General features: G+C 38.6%; 1 protein-coding gene across 1 annotated transcript in view; it reads right to left on the bottom strand.

Moving 5' to 3' along the window:
• GUCY2F (guanylate cyclase 2F, retinal) overlaps nt 1–5618 on the bottom strand; it is a 75095-nt gene extending 69477 nt beyond the window's left edge. Inside the window, exon 1 of the mRNA XM_044668926.1 lies at nt 5552–5618. Within this exon, the coding sequence (XP_044524861.1) occupies nt 5552–5618 (67 nt within the window). The remainder of the gene's footprint in view (nt 1–5551) is intronic.
• Nucleotides 5619–12816: the final 7198 nt, after the last annotated feature.

The following is a 12816-nucleotide window of genomic DNA, read 5'->3' on the forward strand; positions in this document are numbered from 1 at the left end:
AAATTTGTTGAGCACCTTTAATGAGCAAGATGATCATACCTCAGGCAAGATATGTCAGAAGAAAATAAGATGGGATCCCTTCAGTTAAAATCAATTAAAGATGATCACAACTCTTCTATATACCAGGCTCTGATCTAGGCTTAATGGATTCAAAAATTAAAACTAAGCTGACATCAGAAGATTGCAATTTTCCTGGGAAGATGGGTGATGGGGCAGAACATTTACAGAGTTAAAGTGGAAAATAATTTGAGAGAAAGGGAGCAATTCAAGGAATGCTGTGGAAGTAGAGTTGGCCATGTTTTAGAGGTCACCAATTAAAAACACACAGAAAGATAACTAATAATACAACACAGGAAAGAAGTATTAAGTGAATAAGATGGATTTAGGTATTCTGAATGGTTTTGAATCATAGAGGAGATGGAGGGGACCTCAGTGGCCTACCAGGACAACTCTTTTATTTTCTAGGAGAAGTTGTAGAATCTCAGAATCTCCCACTGGCAGTGACCTCAGAAGGCAATTAATCTAACCTGAACAAGAGTCCTCTCTACAAAATCTCTGACAAGAGGTCTTGGAGCCTACAGGTAGCTAGGTGGCACAGTGGATAGAGTACTGGGCTAGAAATCAAGAAGACTTGATTTCAAATCCAGCCTCAGACACTTACTAGTTGTATGACTCTGGGCAAGTCATTTTTAGCTATCTACCTCAGTTTCCTCAAATGTAAAATGTTACCTCCCAGGACTGTTGTAAGCTAACATTTGTAAAGCACTTAGTATACTCCCTGGCACAAAGCAGGTGCTTAATAAGTGCTTGTTTCTTCCTTCTCTGCTGAAACACCTCTTAGGATAAGAAACTCACCACATTTAGGGCTCATGACATCTTTGCCTCAGGTTTTAATTTTTTTTTTAACTTCTTCAGTAACATTTAATTTTCTTTTCCCCAGTTACATCTAGAAACAATTTTTGATATTTGTTTCTGACATTTTGCAATCCAAATTCTCTTCCTCCCTTCCTCCCCTCTCCCTTCCCCAAGGCGGCAAGTAATCTGATATAGGTTATGCATGTGCTATCATGCAATACACATTTTCATATCTGTCATGTTGGGAAAGAAGGCACATATCACACATACAAGGAAAAACAAGGAAATAAAGTAAAATCTGCATTCAGAGCCCAGCTATTATTGTTAAGACATTCTTCACACCATGAAAATAAATTCTGGGGGTTGGCTGGGTGGCTTAGTGGATTGAGAGCCAGGCCCAGAGATGGAGGTCCTGGGTTCAAATCTGGTCTCAGACACTTCCTAGCTGTGTGACCCTGGACAAGTCACTTAATCCCCATTGCCTATCTAGCCCATACCACTCTTCTGCCTTGGAACCAATGCACAGTATTGATTGCAAGATGGAAGGTAAGGTTTTTGTTTTGTTTGTTTTTTTTTAATTCTATCTTCTACTACTTGATCCAATCTCAAAGGAAGATCCTGGGTTGAACCGATGAGGAAAAATTTCCAGAAAGGAGGCATATGATATTCTGAACATTTTTAGGAATTTGGATTGGCATGGGATAGAATCCAATTTCACTGATATGCTTCCCAGGACCATCTTGCTTTTTTTTTTTTTTAATAGAAAGTAATCCAAGTTCAGTCTTTAGCCAGAATAAATAGATTTCTTCATAGGATTATAAATTTGGAATGGGATGGGACCTTATCAGTTATCTAGTGCCATCTCGTCATTTTATAGATAAGAAAGCTGCAGCCTTAGGGTAGAGGGGAAGTGACTTGCTCAACTTCATATAGGTAAGTAGATGTTTGATAAATCTTTATTGATTGTCAATTAATTGATTGAAATAAATAGCAAAGCTGGGATTTGAGTCCATGTCCCCTGGCTCTGAATCTATTGTCCTTTTTGAGTACAGACCATTCTTCAATGTGGATTCTAGAGCAAGGACTGGACTAGGAGTCAGACAACCTTACTTCAGGACTGAGTTTCTAACTAATTCATCAAGTGATCTAAAATAAGTCATTTTCCTTTTTTTGGAAAATGTCTTAATTCTCTCTTCTGTAAAATGAAAGGAATGACCTGGACAGTCTTTAAGGTCCTTCCCACTTTTCATATTCTATGCTCCAAGATCCTTTCCAGTTTTGACTCTCGATGTTCTAATATCCCTTCCAGCTCTTGTATACTTCATCTCCTATGTTTCCATTCTTTCCAGTGCCCAAATCCTTCCCCAATAGTACCAATGGAATTTAGAAAAGATGCAATTAGTATCCTAGGCCATGGAAGGACCAAGTAGCACCCATCAGCTTCATAGCACTAAGTGGTATCCTAGAAGCCAGGAAGAGAAATTGAGTTTCACGAGCTACCTCAAAGAGTGAGTCATGCATAAGAGAATGGTCTTATTTTCTTTCCCATTGTTACTGTCTTGGAAAATTTAGAACTAGAAGGGACCTTAAATCATAAAGGAAAAGCCGTCAAGACTGGAGGGGCCAGTAGAACATGCAAAGTCAGAGATGAAAAGGTTGTTAAAATATAATATTATAGGGCAGCAAAGGACTTTAGTGAATAAAATATAGAATGTCAGAGTTGAAAAAAGCTGATTAATAATCTAGATTCTGGGAGAGCTTGGAATAATGAGGGAAGCATTGAGGGAATGCTTATGAGGGACTATCTAATAATAGATCTAATACTTTTTATTATTATATATGAGAGGAAATCTAGGTTCAAATATTTTCTCAGAAACTTACTACCAATGTGACCTTGGACAAGTAACTTTTTAAATTTTCCTTTTTTTTCATAAAATGTTGTTAATTTTTCATTTAACAAGCATGCATTTTCTGTCCCTCCCAACCCCCCACTTCCTTAATTTAGAAGAAAAAAGAAAAATAAAGTTCTTACAACAAATATGCATAGTCAAACAAAATAAATTCTCTCATTGTTCAATTCCAAAAATACATTAACTTTTTACCTCTTTGGGTAACATTCTTTTCCCCTCCTTTTTTCATTTTTCTGTTATTTTCATTTTATCTCTATTTTATGTAAGCAAGAGAACATTCTATATCATGAGTCCTCTGCATTCCTGGTGTCATTAAATTGTTGAGAATTCTTAAACTTTTCAAAGTAATTTGCCTTTACAATATTGTTGTTATCTTGTTCTCCTGGCTCTGCTCAATCCATTCTGCATCAATTCATACAAGGCTTTCCTTTTCTCTGAACCCACCCCTTCCATTATTTTTTAAAAACCCTTTTCTTCTGTCTTAGAATCTGTACTGATAAGAAGTAATGGTTCTAAGGCTGAAGAGTGGTCAGAGCTAGACAATGGGAGTTAAGTGACTTGCCCAGGGTCACAGAGATAGGGAGTGTCTGAGCCCAAATTTGAACTCAGGTCATCTCTACTCGAGGTCTGGTGCTCTATCTGCTATGTTACCTAGTTATTCCTCTTCCATTATTATCATTATTATGATTAAAACTCTTATCTTCCATTTTAGATTTGATATTAAGCATCAGTTCCAAAGCAGAAGGTCAGTAAGGGCTAGGCAATCACAGTTAAGTGACTTGCCTAGGGTCACACAGCTAAGAAGGGTCTCAGGCCAGATTTGAACCCAGGAAGATGATCCTTCCTGATTCAGACCCAGCGCTCCATCCCCTGTACCACCTAGCTGCCTCTCTCATTCATTAGTTTCCTTTATCCAACTGAACAAATACTTATTTAGTCCCTATTTTTACTTATAATTATCACCCTTGCTCTCCATGTTGAGGATACAAAGCAGAAAAATGACAAAGAGATTATGTTCTAATAAGGAAAATAAAGCATGTGCATCAATAAGTACAGTCCAGTCTAGAATATGCTTAAAGAACAGAATGTCTGAAGAGATTTGGAGAAGGAGAGCTCAGTTTGAGCTGAGAGCAATCAAGGTAGACTTCATGGAGGAGGTAGACTCTGGGCTGCATTTTGAGGGAGGAAAAGTTCAAAAGGCAAGGGAGGATAAAGTGTAGGAAATCCATTCCAAGCATATGAGTCATTGCATGTTAAGGTGCACTGATAGAAGACAGGAGAAGTGCAGCAGGAGAAGACTGGGAAGCAGTGAATCAAATTGTATGGAACGTTGATTGTGTGTGAGGTTGAATAGTGAGCAATAAGGCTTGAGAGTTAGGTCGGGGACAGATTGTGATGAGCCTTGAATGCCACGCTAAACATTTTTAATTTATCATAAAATCCATAGGGACCTTCTGAAGGTTGTTTTGTTTGTTGATTTTATCAGGGGAATGACATGATCCAAACTATATGGGTAATTGTTAAAAGGTTCATCAGAGAAATGAGAACCTGAAGGTGAAGAGACCTTTGGGGATGCTACTGAAATAGTCCAAGGGAGAGATAATGAAGGTCTAGCCTGGGGTGGTGGCACTAACAATGAATAGGAGACTGTGAGAGACACTGAGAATGTAGGACCTCCAGAATTTGGCAAATGATTGGATATAGAAATGTGGAGGAGAGGAAAGAGTCAGAAATGACTGAGGAATCATAGGATTTCTGATTTAGGAAGAAATCTAATCCAACCCGTAATTTTACCTTTTATGACATGCCTGGCAGATCCAGCCTCTGCCTGAAGATCTTCAGTGAGGGAGAACCCACTTCTCCTGTAAGCAGCCCATTTCACTTTTTATATAGCTCTAATTGTTCGGAAATTTTTCTACTTGCATTGCCTCTAGTTGAATATTGTGAGAAAGGCAGTATCCTAAGATTCAGCACGTTCCAGATCTCCTATAAGCATCCACTGCCAAGAATTGTGTTCTTTGGGACCAAGCAGAACAGTTACAATCCCTCTTTCACACAATGGACCTTAAACCACTTGAGAACCTTAAGTTCTTAGGTAAAACACAAGAGAACCATCATGTCCCAGGTGAAGGGAATAGGGCAGGGGAGCTGGAAGGACACCTACATGAAAATGTCAAGGAGGTTGGTAAGAGAATTGAAGGTTGGAGTTCAGGGAAGAGTTGTAGGACTTGGATGGTCTCACACACACACACACACACACACACACACACACACACACAAACAAACAAACAACTCTGGAAAGACATACATGAACTGATGCAAAGTGAAGCGAGCAGAACCAAGAGGACATTGTACACAGTATCAAATTATTGTAATAATGATCAACTCTGAATATATTACCTTTTATCAGCAATGCAAGGATCCAGGATAATTCTAAGAGAATACAGATTGAAGCAAACCACTTTTTACTTTATTTCCTTCATGAGTTTTTTTCTTGTATCAGTGACATGTCTTCTCTCACAACATGATGAACATTGAACTATGTATTACATGATAGCACATGTATAACCTATATTATCTGCTGGTTTGGGGGAGGTGAACGGTTGGGAGGAAGGGAGGAGAGAAGATGGATCAAGTGATTATTAAAACAGTATCTGCATATAATTGGAAAAACAGATTTTTAAAGAGTTGTAGGATTATAGGAAACAGTGTTGGATTTCAAGTCAAAATAACTGAGTTCAAATCCTCCCTCAGCCACCTATACAATTTTAAGTAAATCAACTCACCTCTGTAATAAGGAGATAAAGAGGATGGTACTCCTACTGCACTACACCTCTTGATCTGTTTCCTCATTTGTAAAATGAAAGGGTTGAGCTAGATGGTTCCTGACTTCCCTCTGAGCTTTAGATCAATGATCTTAGGATCCATGAAGCCTTTCCATGAATACCTGCCTCAGCTGCTAGCATCCTTCTTCCCCAACCTACCTTGTATTTGTTTTGTATAGATTCTCTCTATATTTACATCTGTTCATGTTGTCTACCCTTGAAGACAGGTACTATTTCACTTTGAATTTGTATCTTGATGCTTAGCACAGTGCCTGGCAGATGCTGAATGAATTCTTGTTAATTGATTGATCCCTATGAGGAAGATGAGGCTGGGATAAATATGTCCATTTTATAGTCAAGGAAATTGAGATCCAGAAAAAGACATTGCTTTGCCTAGGTTCTCAGAGACAGAGACAGAGTCATGATGGGAATTCAAGCCCTCTGTTTGAGAACACAGTATAGATATGAATGATTATGTGCCCTCAAACCATATATATGTGCATGGATGCCCAAGATTAATTGGCAATTACTCCATTTCTTCTAACCATCTGGGACCAGGTACAGGACTGATTGGAGGTACATGAAATAAGTGAAATAATCTTTAATACTCCCTCTGCTACTACCCCCTTGTTTTCTTCTGGGCTCTACAGTTCTCAATCTAGCTCTTGGCTATAATCCAAATTCTGGCATAGTGGATGGAATATTGGATTGGACTCTGCAAAAACTAAATAGGTTTTATCCTATCCCATATATGCTTACTAGATGAGGCCCTGAGCAAGTGACTTAGCTTCTCTGAGTCTCAATTTCATCATCTTTTAAATGGAAATAATAATAATCTATTACAGGGTGGATGTCAAGTTCAAATTGAGATAACATATGTAAAAGATTCTTCTTGTTGTTATCCATTAGGAATAACTCCCTTCCCCCTGCTTTATACGTAAGACTGGCTATGCCTGTTATCACAACTTCCCAATGATGTAAAAAAATCATTAGTATCACCATCACCAATAGCACATGATCAAATGGATAAAATGCTGGGCTTGAGGATGGAAAAGCTGGTTTTGTTACCTTCCTCTGCTATGGGAACCTGAACAAATCACTTTTCATCTCTGAGCTTCAGTTTCCTTCTCTCTAAAATGGGTACAACAATCCTGGAGAGTTCATAGGACTAATCTACTGAGATAAAGGATATAAGGTGCTATATTGATGTAAGTTGTGATTATCTTTTTTAATTTTTCTTTTTTATTACTATGAATTTTATAAGCATTAACAAACATGAAAATCTCTACATTCAAAGACAGAAAGAGGGCCATATATGAAATTGTGAATGGCTGTTACATATAACTTTAAACATATACATTTCAAATTTAACATGGTAGTTTCAACATTGCTTTGCTTGTCTGGGTCCCATTTTGCATTTTTTTTTTGCTTTCTTATTTGTATTTTAAGTGGTTCAGCAGTATTCTTTTCTTCCTTTTTGATTATCTTAATAATAGTGTATAAAATATGGGGAGGGGGTTGGGGTGGCGTGGAGAGTAAGAACATGAATCATGTAACTATAAAAAAATTTTCTAAAAAATAAAATTTAAAAATAAAAATAAAATAAGTGTATAATACACTCTGATTTGAACAGTGCCCCCATGTACCCATCCTCTTCCTCCCTTGCTCTTATAACTTCCCTATTCTGCATCCCATTTTCTCAGGACCCTACTTCATCTTCTTTCAGAGTATATTCGCTGGTATTTACTATATGCATTAATGGGTTTCCATAACTTAATATCTCAAAAATAATCATAATAATAATAGCTCACATTTCTGCAATATGTTAAGGTATACAAAGTACTCTCATCACAGCCCAAGGCCAGCTCATTGCCTGAAATGAGGTTGCAAAGTTCCCCAAGTCAATCTTTATCCAAAAGCAGAGTAGATGCGAGATGAATGAGGAGCTCTGAAAAGTCTTTCCCTTCCTCCATTTGCTCCATGCTAGAAGATATTTTCCCAGACTTTGGGCCACAGTACATGAAATTCCACCATAATTGCTCCCTGGAGCATCCCTGTAATAGATCAGATCTAAGGCAAGAAAGGAAATCTTTTTGAACATTCCTTCTCCCTTGGCACACTATAATGGCAAGAGCACTGGATTAGAGATAAGGGCGCCTGGGTTCAAGTTTTGGCTCTAACACTTACTAGCTATGTAAATTCAAGGGAGACATGTCTCCTCTCTGAGCTTTGGCTTCTCCTCTTCTTTCTAATGAAGGTAATACTGTTTGCACCATTTCTCTCTCAGGACTGTCTATAAGTTAATTTATCAAAATGGGAATTCCTTTTCCTTTTTCTTTCATGTGCCTTCCAGCACCCTTTTCCTGCCAGAATATTACAATGAGAACAAGAACTCTACGATTCCACTATTACCTGAGTGTGTTTTCATTTCATTTCATTCATCCAACAACCACATATTAAGCAACAACTATGTATGAGATGCTGTGTTGGGCACTGCATAAGACACAAAGATAATTAAGACATAGACTCTGCCCAAATGGACCTGACAGGTTAGTAGATCTGATAAGGGAATAGCCCATTCCCTCTCTCAAAAAGCAGTGTTTCCTTTCACTGGGTGTTACTTTAAGAAGAGGCTGAATAAATACTCAATCAGGCATAAAGACAGCAAACACGTCTGAGTCAGCCTTACTTGGAAGAAGAGATGGCATGAGAGACATCCTATTCAGATATGAACTGGGTCAGATCCCTCTCAAATCCCATTCTGGTTTGAATTTTTTATTCTATGACAAGCTCAATGTAATAAAAAGCTCACTTATCTTGGTATCACGATTTCTGGATTTGAGTCTCAGTCCTGACACCTACTATTTATATAATCCTGGGAAAGTCAATTCCTCTCTCAAGACCTCAGTCTCCTCATCTATGAAATGGGGGAAAATGAAACATGCACAACCTCCCTCATAGAGCCATGAAAGAAGAATATCCTGTGAATCACTGAACACCAGAAAATGTTAGCTATTGTTCTGATCATCTCAAACTACTTGAATTTTAAAAGCACACCCAAGATGGAAAGGGCCAAAAGAGAGAAACTCTAATGGTGAAATTTCAGTCTTAGTTGCACCTGGATGTGTGAGGTGGCTTGGGTGAGGGAAAGTCTCTTTAGGGCCTCTCATACCAAACCTAATAGATAAACCATTAGTAAATCTGTGGATTAGGTTGGCAACTTTTTCATATCTTCTTCTCTCTGGGGTTAAAAATCATTATCAGCAGTACAAAGTCACCCCATATAGACTACCTCCAGTATATACCACATAGAGCCTAGCCCCAAAAGAAGGTCCAAAGTGGGCTAGTAAGGACACAAAAATGAACAAACCCAACAAAACACAGATGATTTTTAAAATATGAAGTCAGGGATGCCTAAGACACAAACCCAGGAGAAGGGAATACTTCCACATCACCTACAAGCAAAGCCTCAAAGAAAACCATAGATCTGTCACAAACTCTACTAGAATTTCTGGTAGAAATACATTCATATAAATGAATGAGATGCCTAAAGAAAAGAAAGAGAAAGAAAATGAAAACTCAAGAGGAAATAATTAGAAAAAATAAACATCTTAGTATAAGGAAGTACAAACTGTTTTTCAAGTAACATTCTCCTTGAAAATTGATTGGACCAAATAGAGATCAATGATTCCATGACATTAAAATGATGTTCTGAATCAAATAGGATGAAATTTAATAGATGTTGAGGGAAAATCCTATACTTGGCTCAAAAAAATCAATGGCACAAATATAAAATAAGGAAATCACAGCCAAAAAATAGTTTCTATAAAATGACCTGAAGGTTTAATGGACTACAGCTCAATGTGAGTTAGCAAAACAACATAGCACACCAAAACACTAATTAAATCCTTGTGGGGATGTCATACAAAAGAAGTATTAGATTTGTTCAGACTGATCTTCAGTAGCAGACCAGGATATACTGCTTGCTTTCTTGCCAGATACAAGGAATTACAAGATTACAATTGTATCTTGCCAGATACAAACAAACACACAAGTTTGTAAAGATTACAAATCCAGTTTTCTTGACTCTGAATCCAGTGCTCTTGACTCAGAAATGGTAGCAAAGCAGATTTCAGCATGAGATGAGGATAAATTTCCTAAACAATAAAAGATGCCAAAAGTTGAAATGGATTGGTTCAGGAGGCTGTGAATTCAGGAGGTGCTTTAAGCAAAGGCTGGATGATTTCTTGTCCAGAATGTTATAGGAATGATTCATACTAGAATACCGGCAGAAAAAAGGAGAAAAAAGAAGAGTGGGGGAAGAAGAGAAGTAGAAGAGATAGAGAAGAAAATAATCTCTCAATGTATTCCCAGTCTTCAGCTTAATCATCCTTTATTTTGCTACCCAATTATTCTCCCATTCCATTACCCCAGATTTTCTTTCCTGCAGGTGGTAGAAATTATGGTAGCCTAGGGAGGCTGTAATCAGGAAAACCCTGATGGGTCTCAAAGAGAGTTAGTCCCTTTACCTATCATTTCAAAACACTTACCTGCCATTCCTGAGGAGGGGTAGAGGAGAAATTAAATCACTGCATGGACCTGTATCCCGAATCCAAGTTCAGCTCCTCTGGTCTTGATGAACCTGGTGTCTTGACCCTGAAAGTACTCCACATCTGACTCTATTGTTATAGAATACTTAAAGTGGCAGGAACTAAAGGTCAACTAAAAAGTCAACAAGTCCAGCCCTTGTCAGAAGAAGAAAGAGGCCAAGAGAAAGGGAAGGTACTTGCCCAAGGTCATACAGTATGTTGAGAACAGAAGTCAGGACAATTGGGACTTCTGCCTAACGACCCAGGGCTATTTCCCCTATGCTGCCACAGGGAGTCATAATCAATCTGTAACTGCAGCTCATCCCTGCCTTTGATTTTCTGTCCAAATGCCTGCACAGTGAGCTGCTGATCCGCTCGAATGAAGCCTTCTGGCACTGGGCACCCCCCAGAAGTTTTTGTGCTTTGCTTTGCTTTCTGCAGTGTGTTCCTCATATAAGGCTGATTACAACCCTCCTCCTCCCTGAACTTGTCTTAAGCCTCAGGAGAGAATAAATGATCCAGAGAAATGAACTCCAAGGGCTCAATATTCTTCTAGTAGCTAATGATGGGAACATTGGTGGGAAGGAGGGGGAAGGAGGGACAGGAAGTCTGGAACTGTCTTTCAGCACCACGAACAGCTCTATCCAATGAAGGAGGAGAGCAGGCAACTTCTTCCCAGTAATAGAGGGAAGAGTGGGCTTAACCAAGAAAACTGCCCAGGATGTAAGATTACATTATAATAAATGTCTCAGGGTTGAAAGGGACACCAGAGGTTTTCTAATCCAACCTGCGCTTGAACAGAAACCAGCTAGGCAACATCCCTGACAAGCAGTCATCCTGCCTCTGCTAAAAGATCTCTAGTAACTGGCAACTCACAGCCTCCTGAAGCAGTCCATTCCAATTTTGGGCAACTTTCATTGTTAAGAATTTAATTTATAGGGGGCAGCTGGGTGGCTCAGTGGATTGCGAACCAGGCCTAGAGATGGGAGGTCCTAGGTTCAAATCTGGCCTCAGACACTTCCTAGCTGTGTGACCCTGGGCAAGTCACTTCACCCCCATTGCCTAGCTCTTACCACTCTTCTGCCTTGTAGCCAATACAAATGGAAAGTAAGGGTTTTTTAAAAGAATTTAATTTATATCAAGTTGGAAATATAGTCAAGAGCATTGGACTTGGATTAAGCAGAAATGGATTTGAAACCCAACTCTGATCTTTACTAATCTGCATGGTAATCACTGGGGCACACCCCTACCCCCATTCTGAGTCTTAGGTTCTCCATCTGAATATAGGATAGTAGATGAGATGATCTTTTATTCCTTGAAGAAAAGCAGGCAGCAAATCCTGTTCTGCCTACTGAAAGTCAATGAGAATAAATCTAATATTTTTTCCTGAACATTTCATTTTTTAACATTCTTTTTTTACACGTTGATTTCCAAATTCTCTCTCTCCCATCTTTCTCTCATCCATTGAAAAGGCAAGTCACATATTATGGCTATACATGTGAAGTCTTATAAAACATATTTCCATATCTAATATCTGTTCTACATGACATTCTTCCAAGGATGGAATTAGTGTTTGGGTGTGCCATGTCACTGAGCTTGTAACCTACTAAAGTCTCTTGGTCATTACACATAAACCATTGTTTAGATCTGGATTCCTTATCTTGTACCTGTACCATTGATTTTTTGAGCCCAAGAACAGGATTTTATATTTATATCTACAAAATTTCATACTAATAGATGCATCCTGTTATTCTAACCTATGAAGATCTTTTTGCATATCAATTCTTAATGTCATGGTGTGACAGAATTTATCTTGGCTTGAAGGGTAATAAGACTAAGAAATGGGAAGAATAGGGAAAACTGGGAAGAAAGAATGAGATGGGAAGAAAAGAAAAATATGAGCAAAATCTGGAGTTGAAATGTATGAGGCATGTTTTCAGAGGAAGCAAGGAGAACCATATGGCAAGAGAAGACTGAGTGGATGGATTTACCAAGAATATGGCATACTATGGTAGACTTTTGTCCTTACTTTTTTAAAAATTTGTTTAAACCTTTATTTTCTGTCTTTGTATGAGTTCTAAGACAGAAGTGTGACAAAGTCTAAACAATCAGGGTTAAGTGCCTTACTTAACACCGATAGGAAGTGTCTGAATCTATAATTGAATCCAGGGCCTCTATCCACTGTCTTACCTAGCTTCCTCCTTATGTTTTTTTTTAACATTTATTAATATTCATTTTTAACATGGTTACATGATTCATGCTCCTCCTTTCCCCTTCACCCCCCCCCTGCACTCCTCCCACCCATGGCCGATGCGCATTTCCACTAGTTTTGTCATGTGTCCTTGATCAAGACCAATTTCCAAATTGTTGGTAGTTGCATTGGTGTGGTAGTTTCGAGTCCACATCCTCAATCATGCCCACCCGGACCCATGCGTTCAAGCAGTTGTTTTTCTTATATGTTTCCTCTCCTGCAGTCCTTCCTCTGAATGTGGGTAGCTTCTTTATCATAAATCCCTCAGAATTGTCCTGGGTCATTGTATTGCTGCTGGTACAGAGGTCCATTGCATTCGATTTTACCACAGTATATCAGTCTCTGTGTACAATGTTCTTCTGGCTCTGCTCCTTTCACTCTGCATC

This window comes from Gracilinanus agilis, chromosome 3 (genome assembly GCF_016433145.1).
Source record: "Gracilinanus agilis isolate LMUSP501 chromosome 3, AgileGrace, whole genome shotgun sequence".
Taxonomy (NCBI): domain Eukaryota; kingdom Metazoa; phylum Chordata; class Mammalia; order Didelphimorphia; family Didelphidae; genus Gracilinanus; species Gracilinanus agilis.